Raw genomic sequence first — 25,649 nt, 5'->3', positions numbered from 1 at the left:
GGCCTCTCCCAGTGAGAGTATATATGGTTGCTGATTGGCCACTCCCAGTGAGAGTATATATGGTTGCTGACTGGCCTCCTCCAGTGAGAGTATATATGGTTGCTGATTGGCCACTCCCAGTGAGAGTATATATTGTAGCTGACTGGCCACTCCCAGTGAGAGTATATATTGTAGCTGACTGGCCACTCCCAGTGAGAGTATATATTGTAGCTGACTGGCCACTCCCAGTGAGAGTATATATTGTAGCTGACTGGCCTCTCCCAGTGAGAGTATATATTGTAGCTGACTGGCCTCTCCCAGTGAGAGTATATATGGTTGCTGACTGGCCAGTCCCAGTGAGAGTATATATTGTAGCTGACTGGCCACTCCCAGTGAGAGCATGTATAGTAGCTGATTGGCTACTCAGATGAGAGTTATGAGGCAACTGACTGGCTACTCCCAGTGAGAGCATGTATAGTAGCTGATTGGCTACTCAGATGAGAGTTATGCAGAAACTGACTGGCTACTCCCAGTGAGAGCATGTATAGTAGCTGATTGGCTACTCAGATGAGAGTTATGTAGCAACTGACTGGCTACTCCCAGTGAGAGCATGTATAGTAGCTGATTGGCTACTCAGATGAGAGTTATGAGGCAACTGACTGGCTACTCCCAGTGAGAGCATGTATATTGGCTGATTGGCTACTCAGATGAGAGTTATGTAGCAACTGACTGGCTACTCCCAGTGAGAGCATGTATAGTAGCAGCAGACTACTCAGATGAGAGTTATGTAGACTACTTACTGGCAGTGGAGGTACTCCCAGCAGAGAGCATGTATAGTAGCTGATTGGCTACTCAGATGAGAGTTATGAGGCAACTGACTGGCTTCTCCCAGTGAGAGGTATGGGACAACAGACTACTTACTGGCAGTGAGAGGTAGTGGACTACTTACTGGCAGTGAGAGGTATGGGACAACTGACTGGCAGTGAGTGAGATGGGACAGCAGACTACTTACTGGCAGTGAGAGGTATGGCTACTCACTGGCAGTGAGAGTTATGGGACTACTTACTGGCAGTGAGAGGTTTGGGACAAGTGACTGCATGGCAGTAGAGGATGGGACTTACTGGCAGATGAGAGGTATGGGACAACTGACTACTTACTGGCAGTGAGAGGTATGGGACAACAGACTACTTACTGGCAGTGAGAGGTATGGGACTACTTACTGGCAGTGAGAGGTATGGGACAGCAGACTACTTACTGGCAGTGAGAGGTATGGGACAGCAGACTACTTACTGGCAGTGAGAGGTATGGGACAGCAGACTACTTGGGACTACTGGCAGTGAGAGGTATGGGACAGCAGACTACTTACTGGCAGTGAGAGGTATGGGACTACAGACTACTACTACTGGCAGTGAGGTATGGGACAGCAGACTACTTACTGGCAGTGAGAGGTATGGGACTACTTACTGGCAGTGAGAGGTATGGGACAGCAGACTACTTACTGGCAGTGAGAGGTATGGGACTACTTACTGGCAGTGAGAGGTATGGGACAGCAGACTACTTACTGGCAGTGAGAGGTATGGGACAGCAGACTACTTACTGGCAGTGAGAGGTATGGGACAGACTACTACTACTAACTGGCAGAGGTATGGGACTACTTACTGGCAGTGAGAGGTATGGGACTACTTACTGGCAGTGAGAGGTATGGGACAGCAGACTACTTACTGGCAGTGAGAGGGGACATGGGACTACTTACTGGCAGTGAGAGGTATGGGACAGCAGACTACTTACTGGCAGTGAGAGGTATGGGACTACTTACTGGCAGTGAGAGGTATGGGACTACTTACTGGCAGTGAGAGGTATGGGACTACTTACTGGCAGTGAGAGGTATGGGACAGCAGACTACTTACTGGCAGTGAGAGGTATGGGACTACTTACTGGCAGTGAGAGGTATGGGACTACTTACTGGCAGTGAGAGGTATGGGACAGCAGACTACTTACTGGCAGTGAGAGGTATGGGACAGCGGACTACTTACTGGCAGTGAGAGGTATGGGACTACTTACTGGCAGTGAGAGGTATGGGACTACTTACTGGCAGTGAGAGGTATGGGACTACTTACTGGCAGGGAGAGGTAGGCATTGAAGTACTCCACAAACAGATCATCAGTAGCCAGAAAGTCCTCCTGAAACAAAAACAGAATATGCTAGCACAAGACAGACAGCACCTAACTGACCTACAACATCGTTGGAATAGGTAACAGATCACTCCCCTAGTGGTATCATGTATGATTCCTAACACAATGTGTAAACCCTGCTATTGTGAATCTCACTAATTTAATACAGGAACCTAAACAAAACGGATTGAGTCATGTATGTTTATCACATTACCGTTTACTGACAAATATGCGTCCTCTTCATTTTTATTTAAAGACTATGTTTAATTTAAATAAACTAATGCAACATAGTCTGTACATGCATAAACATGTATAAACTTTATTATATCACTGACGTGTACTATATCATTGGTTTTGTCAGGCTGTCATTTTTCTTTATGACTGCACATACAATTTCAGTTCAAACAAGAGTGGGGCAGGACTGGCTTTGTGGTTCTGCGTCACCTGGTAAAGTGCATCATGCTGGTGGACCAACGTGGTACAAGTCGGTTGTGTCCCACCACTGCAGGTGATAGGGACTTCAATGTACTGCATCAAGCTGGTGGACCAACGTGATACAAGTGGGTTGTGTCCCACCACTGCAGGTGATAGGGACTTCAATGTACTGCATCAAGCTGGTGGACCAACATGATACAGTGGGTTGGGTTCACCACTGCAGGTGTCCCACCACAGTGCAGGTGATAGGGACTTCAATGTACTGCATCAAGCTGGTGGACCAACATGGTAACATGGTAAGTGGGTTGTGTCCCACCACTGCAGGTGATAGGGACTTCAATGTACTGCATCAAGCTGGTGGACCAACATGGTACAAGTGGGTTGTGTCCCACCACTGCAGGTGATAGGGACATCAATGTACTGCATCAAGCTGGTGGACCAACATGGTACAAGTGGGTTGTGTCCCACCACTGCAGGTGATAGGGACTTCAATGTACTGCATCAAGCTGGTGGACCAACATGGTACAAGTGGGTTGTGTCCCACCACTGCAGGTGATAGGGACTTCAATGTACTGCATCAAGCTGGTGGACCAACATGATACAAGTGGGTTGTGTCCCACCACTGCAGGTGATAGGGACTTCAATGTCCTGCATCAAGCATACAAAGTCCAGATCACCTTGAGGAGGACATTAACCTACGCTTAAACACTTAGCACCAGGGGTTATTTTGGCCATATTCCCATGTCCTGAGTGTGTTTATGCCAGGGACAACATTTCCAACCTGGCCATGTTTACATAGGTCACCCACTATGACATGCTCTCGTGGCCACATCAAACATTGTTATATAATCCTCCACCCAAGGTTCTCCATACACTGTTGTAAGTTCAAAAGGTCACTAGATGATCATGTATGTCAGGAAGGGTCAGAAATGACATAAATTGATCAATATTTTTCATAACTAGGTTCATTCTCTTCATGAATTATTCTCAGTGTATTTTTCTAATCCAGATTTGAAAATGCCAGTGAAGGAATTCCCCTGGACTGATTTCCATAAACTGACAAAATAATGTCTGTGGTCTAACAAATCCACCTGCTAGATACTAAATCTTTCAGCATTAATTGAGCAGGTGGAGGCATTTGGTATTCCTTGGGCTAAAAGTGACATTTCTTTGCCAAAGTGAAGTAGTTTCCTTGACTTTGTAGGGAAACTGAAATACTTAGAAACATTCGGGTTGAAAGAGGATTTAAACCAATGATCCTACTTTTCTGACTACCCAAGGGATGCAACTCTGCACAGTGATTTGTGATGTCTCAGATGACTGGGCCACCCCTGTGACCCAACAAGGAGCTGATGCAGTATTAGGGAGTCAGTTCTTCAGTGACACCACCACATGAGTACCTAGCATGAAGTATTCAATCAGACATATTGTCCGCTCTCAGAGCACTCTCTCTTTATTGCCATTTCAAGTGTCCTGAAAGAGCACACACTGGTCTTCCACCTCGATCCATGTTATAAATCGTTCCCACATAACAACAAAATATACAAATACAAGTGTGAACAGCTGACTCTGTAGGCTGTTGTTCACATACCCAACTCTTCAGTACTGCAATATATATCCCCAACACAGGGGATAAAGACCCTGTTATTGCTTATAGAGACTGCTTTAGCAAACATTCAGTTGACAGTATCCCCCTCACTGTGGCTCTGATTGATGGCACTGCCAGGATTGTGACAGCTAAATGACAGGGAAACGAAGGTGTACATTGCTTTACGTCCAGATACTGGTTAAATTGAGCTTGAACATACAAAGCTTGCATATACTTATCAATGATCTTCCTTCATTGATATCAAAAATAAAACTTGGGATTAGTTGTGTAAGCTTTGTGAATAGCATAGGATTAAAGTATTCTCTATTTGAATGGACCCTTCTCAGAATCTACAGCATCAGTGCATCAAACATTCACTACAGCTATACAACTGGACACTCATTTCAATGTATTTTAAATAACATATACTGAACAGGTTACAGTTTACATTTTCCAGGTTTAAAACATTCAACAGACTGGAGATGGTAGCCAGTCAGAAAACATAATGTACTTTTTTCTTTGTCCCATCACATATTCTCTTGCCCATACAGACATTAACATATTCCCTTTCTCATACATACAGACATTACATATTCCCTTTCCCATACAGACATTACATATTCCCATTCCCATACAGACATTACATATTCCCTTTCTCATACAGACATTACATATTCCCTTTCCCTCATACAGACATTACATATTCCCTTTCCCATACAGACATTACATATTCCCTTTCCCATACAGACATTACATATTCCCTTTCCCATACAGACATTACATATTCCCTTTCCCATACAGACATTACATATTCCCTTTCCCATACAGACATTACATATTCCCTTACAGACATTATTCCCTTCCAATACAGACATTCCATACCCAGACATTACATATTCCCTTTCCCATACAGACATTACATATTCCCTTTCCCATACAGACATTACATATTCCCTTTCCCATACAGACATTACATATTCCTTTCCCATACAGATATTACATATTCCCTTTCCCATACAGACATTACATATTCCCTTTCCCATACAGACATTACATATTCCCTTTCCCATACAGACATTACATATTCCTTTCCCATACAGACATTACATATTCCCTTTCCCATACAGACATTACATATTCTCTTGCCCATACAGACATTACATTATTCCCTTCCCATACAGACATTACATATTCTCTTGCCTTACAGATCCCATACAGACATTACATATTCCCTTTCCCATACAGACATTACATATTTCTCTTTCCCATACAGACATTACATATTCCTTTCCCATACAGACATTACATCCCAGACATTACATATTCCCTTTCCCATACAGACATTACATATTCTCTTTCCCATACAGACATTACATATTCCCTTTCCCATACAGACATTACATATTCCCTTTCCCATACAGACATTACATATTCCCTTTCCCATACAGACATTACATATTCCCTTTCCCTATACAGACATTACATATTCCCTTTCCCATACAGACATTACCCATACAGACATTACATATTCCCTTTCCCATACAGACATTACATTTCCCATACAGACATTACATTTCCCATACAGACATTACATATTCCCTTTCCCATACAGACATTACATATTCATCTTTCCCATACAGACATTACATATTCCCTTTCCCATACAGACATTACATATTCCCTTTCCCATACAGACATTACATATATTTCCTTTCCCATACAGACATTACATATTCCATTTTCCATACAGACATTACATATTTTCCCTTACAGACATTACATATTCCATACAGACATTACATACATTACATACATACATACATATTCTCTTGCCCCCTTCCCCATACAGACATTACCCCTTTACAGACATTACATATTTTCCCATACAGACATTACATATTCCCTTTCCCATACATACATTACACATTACATATTCTCTTGCCTATACAGACATTACATATTCAATTTCCATACAGACATTACATATTCCCTTTCCCATACATTACATTACATTTCTCTTTCCTCCATTACATACATACAGACATTACATATTCTCTTGCCTATACAGACATTACATATTCCATTTCATATTCCCTTTCCCATACAGACATTACATGTTCCCTTTCCCATACAGACATTGCATATTCCCTTTCCCATACAGATACTTAAGCCAAAGTGAGAATAAACCTTAATGTTTAGAAACGCTGATGATAGACAGTTTGTATGAGATCTGGACCCTGATGCATGAAGCTATTGTAGTTTAACATAGGTTTACGATGGTTGCAGTACTATGATCACTTAGTGCAACTGAGCACTGTTGCTAAACAACTCTCAAGAAATAATAATATAGCCAATGACAGTGTTACAATGAATATTCTAAATCTGTCACTACCTGCGTAAATGTAAGAGTGATGTTTGTGTATTGATTATTGATTGTACCATTCATTAATGTTGGCTTGCCTCATGCATGTTATGCAAACACTCGATCAGAGTCATACACCCTAATATTTCTATGTTGACTTGTCGTGAAGTCTGCCAGGAGGGGCTGTTTGCTGCTAACGGTGTGACTGACTGTATGACAGTGGAGTGGAGTGGAGTGGAGTGGAGTGGAGTGGAGTGGAGTGGAGTGGAGTGGAGTGGAGTGGAGTGGAGAGGAGTGGAGTGGAGTGAGTGAGTGGAGAGGAGTGAGTGAGTGAGTGAGTGAGTGTCAGGACATGACATGACATGACATGAGCTTCACATATTGCTTCCATGTGGGAAATTGAACTTGGGTTAGTGGTGAAACTTTAACCATTAACTTACCAAAGGTAGAAGTGAGAGAAATGAACATATTATAAAACTGTCATCAGGTGAACGAAGACTAATATTTAAAACCCAACTGATATCACTGCTGATTTGGGGAGGTTTGTTAAACCAAATCATTGTGAATAAATAGATTGAAGACAAACTCAAATTGAATGAAATGGTTTATAATGAGTTCACATTGCACTATTTCTCCACAGGTGGAACAGTGAATGAGTGAGTGAGTGAGTTTAGTTTTACGCCGCACTCAGCAATATTCCAGCTATATGGCGGCGGAACAGTGAATGAGATCCGTTGGCACGCTGCAAATACATGTACATCCCATCTGCCATTTACTGTGAGGACTTTTTGGGTGCACAGGATAAAAAAAGACAGGTTTAGATGTCATTCTATTCCCAGATATTTCAAAATGTCACTCATCAGTCAATAAGTCAAGAAATCATGAATGCTGCACCAAGGGAAAAGCCACATAATTACAGAAATATAATCAGTACTACACATTACAGTGATTCTAAATATAGGAACAGGTGACTTGTAATTCCTTCAACCAAGACAGTGTTATGAACAACACTAGACCACTCATTACTGAAGTCAGGACTGCAGGTGTTATATCCTACTGTGAATATGTTAAGGATGACCAGATTCTCTCATATTACTACAGGTAATCTGCCATGGCATGACACATTATGTATAGTAATAAGGATAAATCGAGTGATCCATAACTCTCTGTGAGTTGTATATCTGCATGCTTACAGGCCCTACCCCTACAAGGACAGACCGGTGTAAGCTTAGCATGAGGACAACCAGCATAACACACCCTGGGTCATTAGCCTGACACTACCCTGCTAGACAACACACACACTCACCTTTCATAATTACTCAGCCGTGTAAGTAGAGTTGAGTAATTAAGATTACAGTTACTGTGGCTATTACTTGTGAGACTACAGTTAGAAATGAACCTGGGAGATGGTGTTGGACGAATACCTGTCCTTCTCATTGGTCTGTACACAGCTGTGTTGATGATACAGTTACGTATTGCGTTAACAGATACCACTGATTTGTTTTCTAACATTCTTTATGTAAATGTATACACAGCTTAAGGTATTGAAGTGCTCCTTGATACTGATATCAGTCTATCTTGGAGTTACAATAGGTGTACAAATCCTATACTTCCCACAATGCCAGCTGACTGTGCTGAAGATAGGGTCTTGTATCACTGCTTGTTGCCAACAGTAGAGTGTCACTGTATGGAATGTCCTGCTGATTGAACAGATATTACTTGCTAGCTTGTACACACTTCAGGTACTTAATATATATAGAAGTTGGTTAAATTTGTATTCCTCACAGTGAAACCATTCAGTGAGGGATGGGGTGGAAGGGGACAGGGCACAAGAAATAGTCTAGTTTATAGAAGTGTACAACAATAGCCACGCCATCAAGTGAAAGCAAGTTCATCTGGAATGAAACATTGTAACCAGTGTCTCATGTTGTACAAGGAAGTTACATGTTAACTTGGGCTAGTCTTTAGAATAGAGGGCGGTGGGGTAGCCTAATGGTTAAAGTTCATCACACCAAAGACCCGGGTTCAATTCCACAAATGGGTACAATGTGAAACCCATTTCTGGTGTCCACCAACGTGATATTGCTGGAATATTGTTAAAAGTGGTGTAAAACTTAACTAACTCACTCACTATAGAACAGTAAGGATTCATCAATACCTACAATATCATTGATACTGTGAGCTTGTGAGATCGTGATATACTATCGATAGACCTGGAACTGTTAGAGTTGCCTCCTGTGCAGTAGGTATCCTGGCATCACTTGTAGTCATGGTGGATTTTATGTTAATGATAAAAAGGTTTTTGTTTTGAGAAAATAATAAATGTTTGGAGCTAGAATTTATTGTGTATTGTGATATCAGTCTTATCATTGGTTCATATTTTCATGCATATAAAAATGCAATTTACCAGGTGACACTCAGCTCTCTTCCTGTAGGAGACCAAAACCAGGACATTTATTTTTAATTCTTTAAACTATACTTTACCAAGATAGAAAACAGAGACACAGACAGCTCCTGCCTCTTTAATGAAATGCCATTAAATGTGAATAGGTTGTGTAACTGTTGAGTGTTGTCCTCTTACCATTGTCACAGTTACTGGGACATAAAAGGTGTTGAGTACAATGTATTAAGAGAGGGTAATTAAATAACACATACTGGGGATATATATCTAATTTCATTGATGAAACAAACCCAGAAAACACCTAAGTTAACTTTATCCCCTGTACAGTGGCAGAAAATCATACAGAAATACATTCAGTGGGCACATGGAGGGGAGTTGACAAAATCAGTAACACACACAAATATCTGACATTCTGAAAGGAGAAAAACAATACTAAACTAATGTACAGTCTATGTTCTATATCAGGATATAGAGCTGAAGTGACCTAGTGAGAACCCTCTCATGCTATAAGCAGCGTTTAAAGAGCTCAACCCTAGCAACTATCAAGCAGTGAATGTTAAAATCACACATATTAATGTGATTACTTCAGCTAACTATAGTCACAGAGTGGGTAGTGACAACCGACTCTCGGACAACAGCAGAAACTACATAAGACCTCACCAGTGTTCTACCACATTCTCTGAAGGTGGCCATATCTTCCAGATCCCAAGTATTCCTCAACTGTTAAACTTCCATTGGTATAACCATGTTGGCAACTCTCACTTTCTTCCCATCATGCTTTGCAGGCCATTTACTCCAGTGGCCAGGCAGCGATTATGGATCTGCTCGGGTGTATTGTCCCCAATAGTAATGACTTCAGGAGAGTGTTTCACTCCGTACACTGACTGGCCGCTAGCAGGGTAGCTGTACCGTTACACTGGTGAGGGGTGGGTGTGTTTGTGTGTGTGTACCCACACACACTCACACAAACAGACAGTAGGATAAGGCTGGGTAATAAATGCTATCAGACTTTATACCACAGCTTATCTGTTCAATGAGGAAATAGCTTTTTGGATTTGACAAATCCTATTATTGATTGTCCACAGGGTCTGTCCATGCACCTATATTTGTGGGGGCAGAGCTTGTTGGAGAGACACATACAATACCGTTTTGTTGTCTTCAAGTATACTCAGATAACTGTCTGGACAGGTTGCAGCTGGTCAAAATATTTATTCATTTGAAAAAAAACACATAGTTATTATTTCATAATCACTTATTTACACTACTCTGTACATTGAAGTGTATATAGTTTTACACCACTTCCCACAGTATTTCAGCAAGATCATGGTAGGGGGCATTATAAATGTGATTCACATATTGAACATTTGGGAGATTTGAACCAAGGTCTTTGTCATGATGGAGGAAAGCATTCACTACTGTGCTACCCTACTGCTTCTGTACTGATGTACCAGGTATGGGTAGGTTGATTGTTAGGTTGTCACCCTAGTCAGATCTCTGTCTTAACACCATCACACTAGCTGTTCTCACATAATTGGCTTCCCACTACTCATCCCACTGTTATATCATCTTCTTTGTTCATTAATCCAACCCTGTGTAAACATATCACCATGCCTATGTATCAGCTTAGCCTGCCCAGTACTAACCTGATGATAGCTGAAACAGTAGCCCTGGAATGTTTCAACCTACCCTGCCCAGTACTAACTTGATGATAGCTGAAACAGTAGCCCTGGAATGTATCAACTTACCCTGCCCAGTACTAACTTGATGACAGCTTAAACAGTAGCCCTGGAATGTATCAACTTACCCTGCCCAGTACTAACTTGATAACAGCTTAAACAGTAGCCCTGGAATGTATCAACTTATAGCCTGCCCAGTACTAACTTGATGACAGCTTAAACAGTAGCCCTGGAATGTATCAACTTAGCCTGCCCAGTACTAACTTGATGACAGCTTAAACAGTAGCCCTGGAATGTATCAACTTAGCCTGCCCAGTATTAAACTGATGACAGCTTAAACAGTAGCCCTGGAATGTTTCAAACTTGTTATTCATTAAAGTTTCATGGCTTCATATTCAGTGTTATACACAGACTTTATATAGGATCATATAAAGACTGTCACATAATTGTGTATGACACTGTACTGTGTGTTTGCGACTTTTCCAAATTCATTGTACAGTGTCATATACTGACTTTCCCAAACACACTGTACAGGTAATATACAAACCTGTACCAAAAGCTATGGTTATCACTCAGGTCATATACTGACTTTCCCAAACACACTTATGTAAGTTAACATTGTCAGTTTGATGACAAAACATTCTGCTTCCCCATCCTTGTTCGATCCACCTCATCCCATCCATGCAGGAGGACAAGGTTGAAACAATCTACACAAGTCTTTTCTACTTCCAGAACAAGGTCACATGTGCCATGCATCGTGAAGGATGCAGTCCAGCATCATTGATTGAACCTGTTGACTGAGGCCTCCCATGTAAGTTTCAGGACACCACAGGAACAGTGTTCCTGCTACACATGTGAGGGGCTGCTTCATCCACTTCACTCAGTGGATCTTGCATCATGTTTGGTCTTGCTCCTGGCTATACAAGACAATGTTCTACCTGGATCCAACAAGATGGCTACATGGGCTGTGTTTCTTAGATCTCTGAAACCAATGAAGGATGCCACACTAACAACAGCCCCAAAGGGTAGCATCACCTGGACAGCTGCAGCTGGGACGACCCTGTCCATGTGTCATCAAGGGATAGCAGTCAGTGCAATATGCCAAGAGGTTCTTGTGTTGGCAGCAGCATCTTCTCTGCCCAGCCATTGACATCATCGACTATGCTGTTGCTGTTGTACCTTCACTGACTGCTGTTGTATTCAAAGAAGTAACATCTCAAGTTTATTAAATCAATAATATATTGGTAACAGGAACAATTATTGTGATCACTTTAAATCAGTAACTCGCTCCATTGTTTTCACATGTGGCAAATCAATTTCTCCATTTGTTTTTCTATGGATGAGTTCACACTGAATCATGTGGAACCCTTGAGTCCTGTGTCCTGGCTGGCAGCCATCCAAGTACAGTCGAGTGTGTTAACGACTCCCCGTGACAGCTGCAGGCACTAACCATTGCACAAAGACGTCCTTATTAGTTGAGTTATTACTGTTGAGACAGCATATCTAGATCTCCATGCACCTCTGTAAACAATGGCAGTTGTGTATAAAGCCTGAAGCTACAGTCTCTCACATACTGGCTTTCAGCAGAGGTTAGACAGACACAGGCACAGGTATAAACAAGGGTAGAATCACAGATGTACATTATAGACAGGGGTCCAGATTAAACAGTGTGATGTCCTGATGACAGGTGCACAGATTAACATGCCCTATAGGCAGGTGTCCTTACTATGAAGTGTAATGTCCAGGAGACAGGTGAACTGCATACTGTACATCATATACAGGTGGCCATTATCTATAGAGTAATGAGAAACATGAGTGAGTGAGAAACATAAATGCGACTTATTAACCGTTTCCTTGTGCAGAGAGTATGATATACACTCTTCAAAAAAAGAAATTTTGAGAATATTGGACTCATGTAGCTGTGGCAAAAGCAATACAAATAGACTATTTCTTTCTGAAACATCATCTTTGTGTGATTGTAAACAGCTTCAGCGCCAAGACACGGCAATTTTACTTTTTCCCTTGTTTTAGAAGCATTTGAAGATATGTTCACCAAAACGTCACCAAGAAAACATGCAAAGCAAAATGCATGTACAAGTAAGCAGGAAAGCATGCAGTATCCATCACTATAAAAAGGCAAATGTTGTGCTTAATTTTCTCATTGGTTTTAGTCTGGAAAAGACGAAATCATCATGCCATGACTGAGTGCTGCCAATCGAACATCGCCATAGGCCACCTTGAAGCTGGGGAGTCGCAGTCTGTAGTTGCCCGACATTTCAACGTTCATCAGACCACCTCAACTTTGGGATAATTTCCTGCAGACCAATTCTGCCCAAAATTGCCCGAGAAGCAGCCGTCCAAGAGTTATTATCCATGCCCAGGACCGCTACATCCGGGTTGCTCAGTTGCGTCATTGTCTTGCCACAGCCATGGAGACTGCACAACACATCCCTGGTTTGAGAAGAATTTCCAACCAAACTGTCAGGAATCAATTGTGTGAAGTGGGGAATCGACCAAGAGGACCAGTTGTTGCCCCTATTTTGAAAAACTTCCATCGGCGCAATCCGTTGCAGTGGTGTTGTAGAGTTTGGAACTGGAACCTTAGAAACAGGAGGCGAGTTTCTTCTTCACCGACGAAAGAAATGTTTTGCCCCTAATTGCATTCGACAGGTTGACAGGTTTGGTGGAGACAGTGTCATGGTGTGGGGTGTGATATTCAGCACACAAATATCTGATTTAGTGGTGGTTCAGGGGAATTTGACAGCTAATAGGTACATCAATGAAGTCCTTGCACATCACATGCTTCTGATTATGAACCGACAGTGGGAGTTGTTCCTGCATGACAACGCTACTTCACATACAGCACACGTCACGGTCCACAACCTTGCCAATTCTAATGTCAATGTCTTGTCATGGCCTTCCCCATCACCATATCGAAACCCGATAGAACATCTATGGGATGAATTTGATCGACGTATATGTCAATGTCAAAAAATGCCTCAGACACTTCCACAACTGGCCATCACATTGCAGGAAGAGTGGGGAAGAATTCCGCAAGAGCGACTTCGTCGACTTATCCAGTCTGTGCCGAGACAGTGCCGAGACAGTGCCGAGCAGTAATTGCTTCCAATGGAGGCCAAACAAAGTACTGACTTTGACAAGTGGACTCAAGTAAACAGAAACACAACAATAAAGAGTGCTGTTGTGTTGCGGAACTCCATAGATGTGTGAATTTTCACCTTTACCATTGAAATTACATGAAATAATTGCTCTTAAACTAACACAATAAATTCTTCTTAAAATGGCTTATGTGTTTCTGTTTTTTGAAGAGTGTATTAGACATGAGTACTATATTGTATTCCATAACCCTGCAGCCATCCAGGTGGACCTAGTGATCGGCCTAGTTTGGTAATGTCTAGAAACATGGGCACCTTTATTTAAGCCTGTGTTGATGACGAGTCCAGAGCCAATTGCAGGCTGGATAATCAAAATCTGTCAGTCATGTTGACATTATATGTACCACAGTCAATGTAACAGTACAACCCTGGTGTTGAAAGTATGTGTAAACAGCTGGAAACATACACTTTAATAAGTGACACTGTCTTACAGCTCATACTGATCCTGGAGCTAATGGCAGCATAAATGATGTTGTCATAACTTGTTAAGGGCAACTGACTGGCACGTCTCTGTCTTGTAACCCTGTACATGTGGTGAATAGAGATATCATGTTTAAAGTAAACTCAGTACACCCGGGTCCAGGCAGATGTGCCTCACAGTACACCCGGGTCCAAACAGATCTAAATCACAATAATTCCTGCTCCAGACAGATGTACTTAACAGTACACCCTGCTCCAGACACATGTACTTCACAGTACACCCCTGCTCCAGACACATGTAAATCACAGTACACCCTGCTCCAGACACATGTAAATCACAGTACACCCCTGCTCCAGACACATGTACTTCACAGTACACCCCTGCTCCAGACACATGTAAATCACAGTACACCCTGCTCCAGACACATGTAAATAACAGTACATCCCTGCTCCAGACACATGTACTTCACAGTACACCCTGCTCCAGACACATGTAAATTACAGTACACCCTGCTCCAGACACACATAAATCACTGTACACTCTGCTCCAGACACACATAAATCACAGTGCACCCTGCTCCAGACACATGTAAATCACAGTACACCCCTGCTCCAGACACATGTACTTCACAGTACACCCCTGCTCCAGACACATGTAAATCACAGTACACCCCTGCTCCAGACACATGTAAATCACAGTACACCCCTGCTCCAGACACATGTAAATCACAGTACACCCTGCTCCAGACACATGTAAATCACAGTACACCCCTGCTCCAGACACATGTACTTTACAGTACACCCTGCTCCAGACATATAAATCACAATACACCCAGCTCCAGACACATGTAAATCACAGTACACCCTGCTCCAGACACATGTACTTTACAGTACACCCCTGCTCCAGACACATGTACTTCACAGTACACCCCTGCTCCAGACACATGTACTTTACAGTACACCCTGCTCCAGACACATGTAAATCACAGTACACCCCTGCTCCAGACACATAAATCACAGTACACCCGGCTCCAGACACATGTAAATTACAGTACACCCCTGCTCCAGACACATGTAAATTACAGTACACCCCTGCTCCAGACACATGTAAATCACAGTACACCCTGCTCCAGACACACATAAGTCACAGTACATTCTGCTCCAGACACATGTAAATCACAGTACACCCTGCTCCAGACACATGTAAGTCACAGTACACCCTGCTCCAGACACACATAAGTCACAGTACACCCTGCTCCAGACACATGTAAATCACAGTACACCCTGCTCCAGACACATGTAAGTCACAGTACACCCTGCTCCAGACACACATAAATCACAGTACATTCTGCTCAAGACTCATGTAAGTCACAGTACACCCTGCTCCAGACACATAAATCACAGTACACCCTGCTCCAGACACACATAAATCACAGTACACCCTGCTCCAAACACACATAAATCACAGTACACCCTGCTCCAGTCACACATAAATCACAGTACATTCTGCTCAAGACACATGTAAGTCACAGTACATTCTGCTCAAGACACATAAATCACAGTACATTCTGCTCCAGACACATGTAAGTCACAGTACACCCTGCTCCAGACACACATAAATCACAGTACACCCTGCTCCAGACACATGTAAATCACAGTACACCCTGCTCCAGACACACATAAATCACAGTACATTCTGCTCAAGACACATGTAAGTCACAGTACACCCTGCTCCAGACACATGTCAGTCACAGTACACCCTGCTCAAGACACATGTAAATTACAGTACACCCTGCTCCAGACACACATAAATCACAGTACACCCTGCTCCAGACACACATAAATCACAGCACACCCTGCTCCAGACACACATAAATCACAGTACATTCTGCTCAAGACACATGTAAGTCACAGTACACCCTGCTCCAGACACATGTAAATTACAGTACACCCTGCTCCAGACACACATAAATCACAGTACAACCTAATCCAGACACACATAAATCACAGTACACCCTGCTTCAGACACACATAAATCACAGTACACCCTGCTCCAGACACATGTAAGTCACAGTACACCTTGCTCCAGATACATAAATCACAGTACATTCTGCTCAAGGACTCATGTAAGTCACAGTACATTCTGCTCAAGACACACATAAGTCACAGTACATTCTGCTCAAGACACATGTAAGTCACAGTACACCCTGCTCCAGACACATGTAAGTCACAGTACACCCTGCTCCAGACACACATAAATCACAGTACACCCTGCTCCAGACACATAAATCACAGTACACTTTTCTGCTCCAGACACATAAATCACAGTACATTCTGCTCCAGAGACACACATAAATCACAGTACATTCTGCTCCAGACACATGTAAATCACAGTACACCCTGCTCCAGACACACATAAATCACAGTTCACCCAGCTCCAGACACACATAACTCACAGTACACCCTGCTCCAGACACATGCCAGTCACAGTACACCCTGCTCCAGACACATGTCAGTCACAGTACACCCTGCTCCAGACACACATAAATCACAGTACATTCTGCTCAAGACACATGTAAGTCACAGTACACCCTGCTCCAGACACACATAAATCACAGTACACCCTGCTCCAGACACATGTAAATCACAGTACACCCTGCTCCAGACACACATAAATCACAGTACATTCTGCTCAAGACACATGTAAGTCACAGTACACCCTGCTCCAGACACATGTCAGTCACAGTACACCCTGCTCAAGACACATGTAAATTACAGTACACCCTGCTCCAGACACATGTACTTCACAGTACACCCTGCTCCAGACACACATAAATCACAGCACACCCTGCTCCAGACACACATAAATCACAGTACATTCTGCTCAAGACACATGTAAGTCACAGTACACCCTGCTCCAGACACATGTAAATTACAGTACACCCTGCTCCAGACACACATAAATCACAGTACAACCTAATCCAGACACACATAAATCACAGTACACCCTGCTTCAGACACACATAAATCACAGTACACCCTGCTCCAGACACATGTAAGTCACAGTACACCTTGCTCCAGATACATAAATCACAGTACATTCTGCTCAAGACTCATGTAAGTCACAGTACATTCTGCTCAAGACACACATAAGTCACAGTACATTCTGCTCAAGACACATGTAAGTCACAGTACACCCTGCTCCAGACACATGTAAGTCACAGTACACCCTGCTCCAGACACACATAAATCACAGTACACCCTGCTCCAGACACATAAATCACAGTACACGCTGCTCCAGACACATAAATCACAGTACATTCTGCTCAAGACACACATAAATCACAGTACATTCTGCTCCAGACACATGTAAATCACAGTACACCCTGCTCCAGACACACATAAATCACAGTTCACCCAGCTCCAGACACACATAACTCACAGTACACCCTGCTCCAGACACATGCCAGTCACAGTACACCCTGCTCCAGACACATGTCAGTCACAGTACACCCTGCTCCAGACACACATAAATCACAGTACATTCTGCTCAAGACACATGTAAGTCACAGTACACCCTGCTCCAGACACATAAATCACAGCACACCCTGCTCCAGACACACATAAATCACAGTACATTCTGCTCAAGACACATGTAAGTCACAGTACACCCCTGCTCCAGACACATGTAAGTCACAGTACACCCTGCTCCAGACACACATAAGTCACAGTACATTCTGCTCCAGACACATGTAAGTCACAGTACACCCTGCTCCAGACACATGTAAGTCACAGTACACCCTGCTCCAGACACACATAAATCACAGTACACCCTGCTCCAGACACATAAATCACAGTACACCCTGCTCCAGACACATAAATCACAGTACATTCTGCTCAAGACACACATAAATCACAGTACATTCTGCTCCAGACACATGTAAATCACAGTACACCCTGCTCCAGACACACATAAATCACAGTTCACCCAGCTCCAGACACACATAACTCACAGTACACCCTGCTCCAGACACATGCCAGTCACAGTACACCCTGCTCCAGACACATGTCAGTCACAGTACACCCTGCTCCAGACACACATAAATCACAGTACATTCTGCTCAAGACACACATAACTCACAGTACACCCTGCTCCAGACACATGCCAGTCACAGTACACCCTGCTCCAGACACATGTCAGTCACAGTACACCCTGCTCCAGACACATGTCAGTCACAGTACACCCTGCTCCAGACACACATAAATCACAGTACATTCTGCTCAAGACACATGTAAGTCACAGTACACCCAGCTCCAGACACACATAACTCACAGTACACCCTGCTCCAGACACATGTAAATCACAGTACACCCTGCTCCAGACACACATAAATCACAGTACACCCAGCTCCAGACACACATAACTCACAGTACACCCTGCTCCAGACACATGCCAGTCACAGTACACCCTGCTCCAGACACATGTCAGTCACAGTACACCCTGCTCCAGACACACATAAATCACAGTACATTCTGCTCAAGACACATGTAAGTCACAGTTCATTCTGCTCAAGACACATGTACCGGTAAGTCACAGTACACCCTGCTCCAGACACATAAATCACAGTACATTCTGCTCAGGACACATGTAAGTCACAGTACATTCTGCTCAAGACACACATAAGTCACAGTACATTCTGCTCAAGACACACATAAATCACAGTACATTCTGCTCAAGACACATGTAAGTCACAGTACACCCTGCTCCAGACACATAAATCACAGTACATTCTGCTCAAGACACATGTAAGTCACAGTACACCCTGCTCCAGACCATATTATGAAAGATACTATATTTCCTTATAACTTGGAACTGTTGTTATTTGCATGACTTCCTTATACATGTGTGTAAACTGATAACTTTTCATGTAAGTTGTATACATGAAAACTTCTTCTGAATGAGATGGGTGAGGAATATGTAAAGTCATTCCCTCTGTGCCAAACTAGCATTGTTATTACACAACTTTATGAAATACTGGCAGCATTCCTTTTCCCAAGAATAATCAGGACTACATTCAGCCAATGCAGAAGGAAGTGTTGAAAGCACTCACATCGGGATACTTCCTCTTATCTTCACCCCATCCACAAAGTCACCTTCAGGCGACCATGGGAGTGGCCATTTCATCATGACATTAATCTGGATGCCATATGAGTACAGTTAGCTTTGTATGACCTGGTCAGCTTGATGTAGGTGAGCTATGGAACTTAGTGTCTGAGATGTAAGCAGTGATTGTGCGGCAATCGATGTCGTTAGGTATTGATGCAGCACGTCTGATGCAGACTGGAGGAGCCAGAATGCAGACTTCCTCAGGCAATCAGATCATTAACTGTTGAAAAATTTAATTGCTTTTCAAGATGAAAAAGAAACTAAAATGGGATAGTCAACAAAAAGTCAGTGGTCTAATTACAAGTGTCATTTGACGTTATTTTCTTGGTCGTTAATACGTTATTTTTTAATTCTTAATGTCAGAGTCATAAGGAATGAATCAATCAGGTTTTAACAGTTGAAGAAGAGAGGAAGAAACATGACCAGCAGACGTAGTAGCACGCCATTGTCTGGGACTATCATTTACCCTGGAATCTACTCGTAAACAACAGTTTCATACATATAAACAACAAAGTCACCAGGCTCAACCAATATATATCTTTAAAATAGGATACATTGAATAGTTTTAAGGATTTAAAAAAGGAGTTCACACCCCATGTATTGAAGTGAACTCCATCTAGTTCCCTGTACCTACATGTGCCAATGGTGTCTACACAGGGAATATAGTCCAGGAGACATACTGTAGCCATTTTGGCACATCATTTTGCTTTTAATGTCAAGACAAAAATAACATTTCAGCACTTGGTTAGACAATGTTGTATGTAGAGTGTGTAGCGTCAGTGGAGCACCAGTACTGATAGCTTCAGGAAGACATTGCCAGATCTATGCTAGTCTTCATTGCATGGCAGTAACACTGAAAACTAACTGTCTCCCTTTATTTATAGTGAATTCATCATTCCGATACTCTTTCTACCATTTGGAAACACAATGCAATGCCCTTATCAATGTGGTCCTGCACACTGCTATTATTTGGGTGTTCAAAACAGACTAAACATTAACAATACAAAGTCTAGTTCCAGCTCCTAGTATGCCATGTGCACTGACACATTGGAACAATACACAAACTATGTACAGCATATCATGTATTGCCAAATTCTTTTAGTCTGTCATACAGACCCTGAAGCAAATATATCCAAGAAAGCCCATGCAAGTCTAGAAAATGTGGCAAGTCTAGATTTCCACAGCTTCATTTCCTCCTTTTCATTATATTTCATTATTTTACTATGAACTTATTTTTTTCTGTAAAATATGCTCATTTCAGAGACTAGTTGTTAGTAAAAAATTCTTTCAGCAGTTGTCCTTTCCAGAGTTATGCTGCCTGCTGACCATTATGGGATGTGAGAGTGATCACATGGGCATGACCCATTGTACATGTTCAACTGTTTAATTCTTTCAAGAATAAAGTTAAATCAAGACAATGGCCAAGTTGTATGACAAGGTACAACGTGGCACCTGCAGTGTTTTCATATATTTTCAAGTGATTAAGTTCATATGAAAAACCAGCTGCAGCATTGGAAGTAAAACATGAACTGTACATGTATATATTTCATTCCTTCAGTTACATGTAACTTCAACTATAGTCACAGCAGGATGCTTATCTAAACACTGTAATATGTTATTTACATAACCATCTCTGTGTTATAATGATAATAACATACACCGAAACAGTGTTTCCTTCTTTCAAAATCATCATCCTACTATTGACTCATTTCACTCCATCACTTCAATATTCTGACCTACTACCGAATAACTTCACTCCATCACTTCAATATTCTGACCGTCTGACCTACTACGGAATCATTTTACTCCATCACTTCAATATTCAGACCTACTACGGAATCATTTCACTCCATCACTTCAATATTCTGACCTATCACTGAATCGTCATACCACCCCAATGAATATTTCAAGAGGAAATTCATTACTGCATTCTTGTATCACACGTTTATCTTACCAGTAATGAAAACTCATACTTCATATCAATTTTCAAATTGCTGACAATTGTATATTCAACTCCAACAATGCACACCCTCATGAATGGCTTATTTGGACTTAGTTGAAACCTGGTGATAATGTGATGAATGTTAACAGTCATTGAAGCATCTGTTCACCTTAACCCCTGTATCAGGGCTGCTGACTCTGAGTTGAGTCTTTAATGATACCAGCCTTACTGCTGCATGTCAGTCACTGCCACAGTGTTGTAGATTGATCAGTACATGAAGGACCTCAGATAGGGGAGGGATGCTGAGGTTCGCTGAGTCAGCATCTGTGGTGAGGTTGTCTGCCCCTGTCCTACACAGTTCCAGTCACCTGCATCACCCCATTCATCAATGTCCCCACATTTCATGGGAACTGTAGGGAAACTCACAGATGCTAAAACTCTTCATTATTTAAAACAAAGCTATTAGAATGACAAATAGTCTGCAATTTTTATTGTTCATTCTTGAATGTAATTATTGGGTACATTTTTCAACCTCGATAATTTGTTTAAGAGCTATTTAATGACTCGTTAACAGTATATGAAAAAAAACCCAACAACTACAAAACCTCTCCTCATGTTCAAAATGTAATTGTTTTATAAGTCTGTATTTAAAAGTTTGTCATTATTAAGAAAATAATCCATTCAATTTATTCAAGTAGAATCAATCAATTATTCATTCAACATCTCCCTTTTTAAAACATCCACATTTGAGTATAAATCTTTCCATAGACAAAACAATAAATCAAGAAAAGTGGGTTCAGTATAAATTATCTTTTCCAATTTGAGAAATAATGATTATATTTTAAATTTTAAATTGAGTTTCACATGAGAAGCTGACAACAGTTGTCTTGTTGCACATCTGGTAGGCATCTGTTAGGTTTGACTGTAAAGTGTCTGTGCTTTCTCACAGACAGGGGAGAGATTATACAACACTTCACTGTCAGAGGGCAGTAGGTGTGTGCTTGTCAGCTCTTTTATGTAAACCTGACACATTGCTGGAGTATTGGGTAAGACTTCAGCCCGTATACCCCAAGATTTTAACGACAAGACAAAATTTCTTTGAGTGGCATTTTTAGAAGTTGCATATGTCTTTCAGTATGTTCAGATACAATTAAAGAAACATGTTAAAACTGATCCTTATCAGATGAGGAATATATATTCAGGTGATATGATTTGACTAGAAGGAAATTTAGGGGGGGATACGGGCAGAAGTCTTTCCGAGTATTGCTAGCAGCAGTGTAGGACCTGTTATGAGAAACCAAATATACCGGGGTACTTACTTTCATAAAATTATATTCATCCTTTCTACATATCAAATGTTACATGAGATTGTCAGTGAATAACTGATAAAAAGAGAGAGATAAATAGTTTATTTATGTGTCACGCATATAACTCAGCATTTTGTTACAATATAAGAGCCCAGTATAAGAGTAAATGCCCAGCCAAATTGGCTTATGAGACACATAGACCAGTTTTAAAACATAGTAGTACCATAACATATATATATATATATAAGGTATAGAACATAAAATGCATGTTATAAAACGTTTATGAAAGGATTAAATCATACATAAAGCGTCCTTCTTTTAAACATTTGTAAAGCTAAAAGTGGTTGTAAATGGTTATGGTTAAGAATGTAACTAAGTATAGAAGCACTATCCATATAGATAAAACCTGGAATGTTTTGTTCAGCCGCTAAAACTAACTTATATTTCAAATCTGAGTAAAAGTAACAATCAATAAGAAAGTGTGTTTCATCTTCTGCAGCAGCTTGTCCTATTCCTGTACAGAACTGGCATATTCTGTCGTTCAGTGGGGTAGGAGGCTTGGAGTATCTTCCTGTTTCAATTGCTAAGGGGAGGTTACCACATCTGAACTTAGATAGGATACGTCGTTGATCCCGATATTTGACTGTCCGAACGTAGCATATTGTTTTAGGTTCAGTCTTGAATGTTCTATAGGTTCGGAACTTGTTCCCGTTTGGTTTGTTGTGGTTGTTCCATAATTCATGCGTCCAGTCGTTGATATCGCATTGAATAAAAGAGTCTTTAAATGCATCTATTTTTCTCTTACTTGGCATATCTGTGTCAATTATATCTGTAGCACCATGGTTTTCCAACAACTTGAACACTCTTTTTTCCCAAGATCTGGGCTGTGTTTTTCCCCACTCATGTATTATACGGACGATTCTATCGCTTTTCATCTTGTTAAGTCTTGTTAGGAGTCTGCAAACCTCTGTGCGCTGTGTCACTGTGCGGGATGTCCAGCCCATATCTCCACGTGTCGCTACGTTGGAGGCGTTTTGTCCAGTTCCCAGGAAGTACTTGCAGGCTCTGTTCTGTACTGTCTGCACCTCTCTGTACGTGTTGATTCCCCAGATTCCGGCTCCATAAAATAGCACTGGCTTTACAAGGCATCTGTATAACTTTGTATATACATCAAAATACATCCCTCCAGCTCTGTTAAACTTGGTATACAGGGAAGAAAGTGCTCTGCTTGCACAGTTCTCTCACAGTTTTCCTCATATCCAGGTGCTCATTCAACCATATATACCAAGATATCGATAGCAGTCGGTATACTCAACCCCCCTGTCTCCACAAGTAAACTTGAATTCACTCCTCTCTCTTGATGGTATGCAAAAGTGAATCACTTTAGTTTTTCCAATAATTATGTCAAGTTTCCAACTGCTACACCATCCCTGCAGAACATTCAACATTTTCTGGAGAGATTCTTCGTCCGGGGCGATGAGGGCGATGTCATCTGCATATAAAAGTAACGATAATGTCACATCAGTGATATCGACTCTGCGATCTAGCTTTTTTATCTCTTCCGCTAGGTCGTTGGCGTAAATGGAAAAAAGAGTAGGGCAGAGTTAACAACCTTGTTTTACGCCAATGTCAACTTTATAACTGCAAGCGATATAGTCACTGATACTGTATGAGCAACTAACGTCGTCATACAAAAGATTGCACTGCGTTGATAATTCTCCCTGGCATCCCCGTCCACATCAGTTTATACCAAAGACATTTCCTATCTACCGTGTCAAACGTCAAACGGATATAAAAGTTGATTTTTTCTTCATTTTACTGTTGTTGATTAGACTATACAGAGAGTATAATGTGATCTTCACAGTTCCAGTCGGAGCGAAAGCCGTTCTGTTCCTCTGCTAGCAGCCTATTCCTTTCTAACCATGCTTGAATTTGGGCATTTAGGATATTGGCGTAGACCTTGCAGGGTACAGATATGAGCGTAATACCTCTGTAACCAAGCAGGTCCTGAGGGTCACTTCCGTCCTTTGGTATAGGTGTAATGATGCCTGTGCGCCATGCGGTCGGGCTTACACTGTTTTAAAAAAAAAAAGCTTATTATGCGGTGAAGTAACTGGAAGCACGTTGTATTGTGTAGTATTTCACACGGTATGTTGTCCAGTCCAGTCGTTTTCCCCATTTTCATGTGAAACACTGCCTTTTCAACTTCCTGAATCATGATTGGTGCGTTCAGTGAAGAACAATCCACTGTCGCCTGTCCGGACGGGGTCTCTGCCTTCAGGTGGTCGGTATTGCATGAGGGGTCAGCTCTGTTGTACAGGCGTTCATAACTTGTTTTCCACTTGTTCAAAACATCTTCAACGTCAGTCTGTACAGTTCCATCATCGCTGATCACTTCCATAGGGATATGTTGTTTTCTGTCATTTGACATACCAAGGCGCCAAATCCTCTTCCAGAAATCTCTAGTATCATTTGATTGTTGCAACATTAAAAGTTCGTTCTGCTGGTCAAGATGATATTTTCTTTTTAATTGTCTGAGTAGTTTATCAAAACATTTCCTTTTGTATATAAACTCAGTACTTAGACACGCTTGTTTCTTCTTATTATCACATCTCAGCCAATCTTTCTCTGCTGCTACAACACTGTTCCAATCTTGCTGTAACTCGCCAGTCCAGTATGGGTTGTATCGAGATTTATGTTTTTTAGTATTTTTCCAGTAAAAACATTTTTACAAGGCAGTTTTTTGGTCATTGCATTATCTAAAACATTTATAAAGTGTTGATAGGCCTGGTTCACATTACGTTCTTGTTGAAGTAAGGTTTCTATCTTGTTGATTGTCTCTGTGATCATCTGAATAGCATTGTTGTCCGATAGGAAGTCAAGGGGTAGATTTCGAACATCAAAGTGTTTCCGTTGTTTTGGAAAATTATTCTCTGTTGTCTGTATTTCCTGGCTCCTCGCCGAGAATTTGAGAGTTGTCACGATTACAGAATGATCTGGAACTGTTTCACAATCCTGTTGATTT

The 25,649-nt window shown here is 41.6% G+C and overlaps 1 protein-coding gene and 1 long non-coding RNA gene across 2 annotated transcripts in view; one reads left to right on the top strand and one right to left on the bottom strand.

Moving 5' to 3' along the window:
• The window catches only part of LOC124292534 (regulator of G-protein signaling 22-like), a 134,752-nt gene that overhangs the window by 84,387 nt on the left and 24,716 nt on the right, over positions 1-25,649 (bottom strand). The window contains 1 exon segment of the mRNA XM_046729658.1: positions 2,097-2,159. Within this exon segment, the coding sequence (XP_046585614.1) occupies positions 2,097-2,159 (63 nt within the window).
• Positions 1,751-11,860, top strand: LOC124292535. The gene is made up of 2 exons (XR_006902472.1): positions 1,751-2,230; positions 11,345-11,860. It is a non-coding gene; the product is annotated as an uncharacterized LOC124292535 (long non-coding RNA).

This window comes from Haliotis rubra, unplaced genomic scaffold, assembly GCF_003918875.1.
Source record: "Haliotis rubra isolate DU_JTF1 unplaced genomic scaffold, ASM391887v1 Scf52, whole genome shotgun sequence".
Classification (NCBI taxonomy): domain Eukaryota; kingdom Metazoa; phylum Mollusca; class Gastropoda; order Lepetellida; family Haliotidae; genus Haliotis; species Haliotis rubra.
This window is presented reverse-complemented; position numbering and strand designations above follow the sequence as displayed.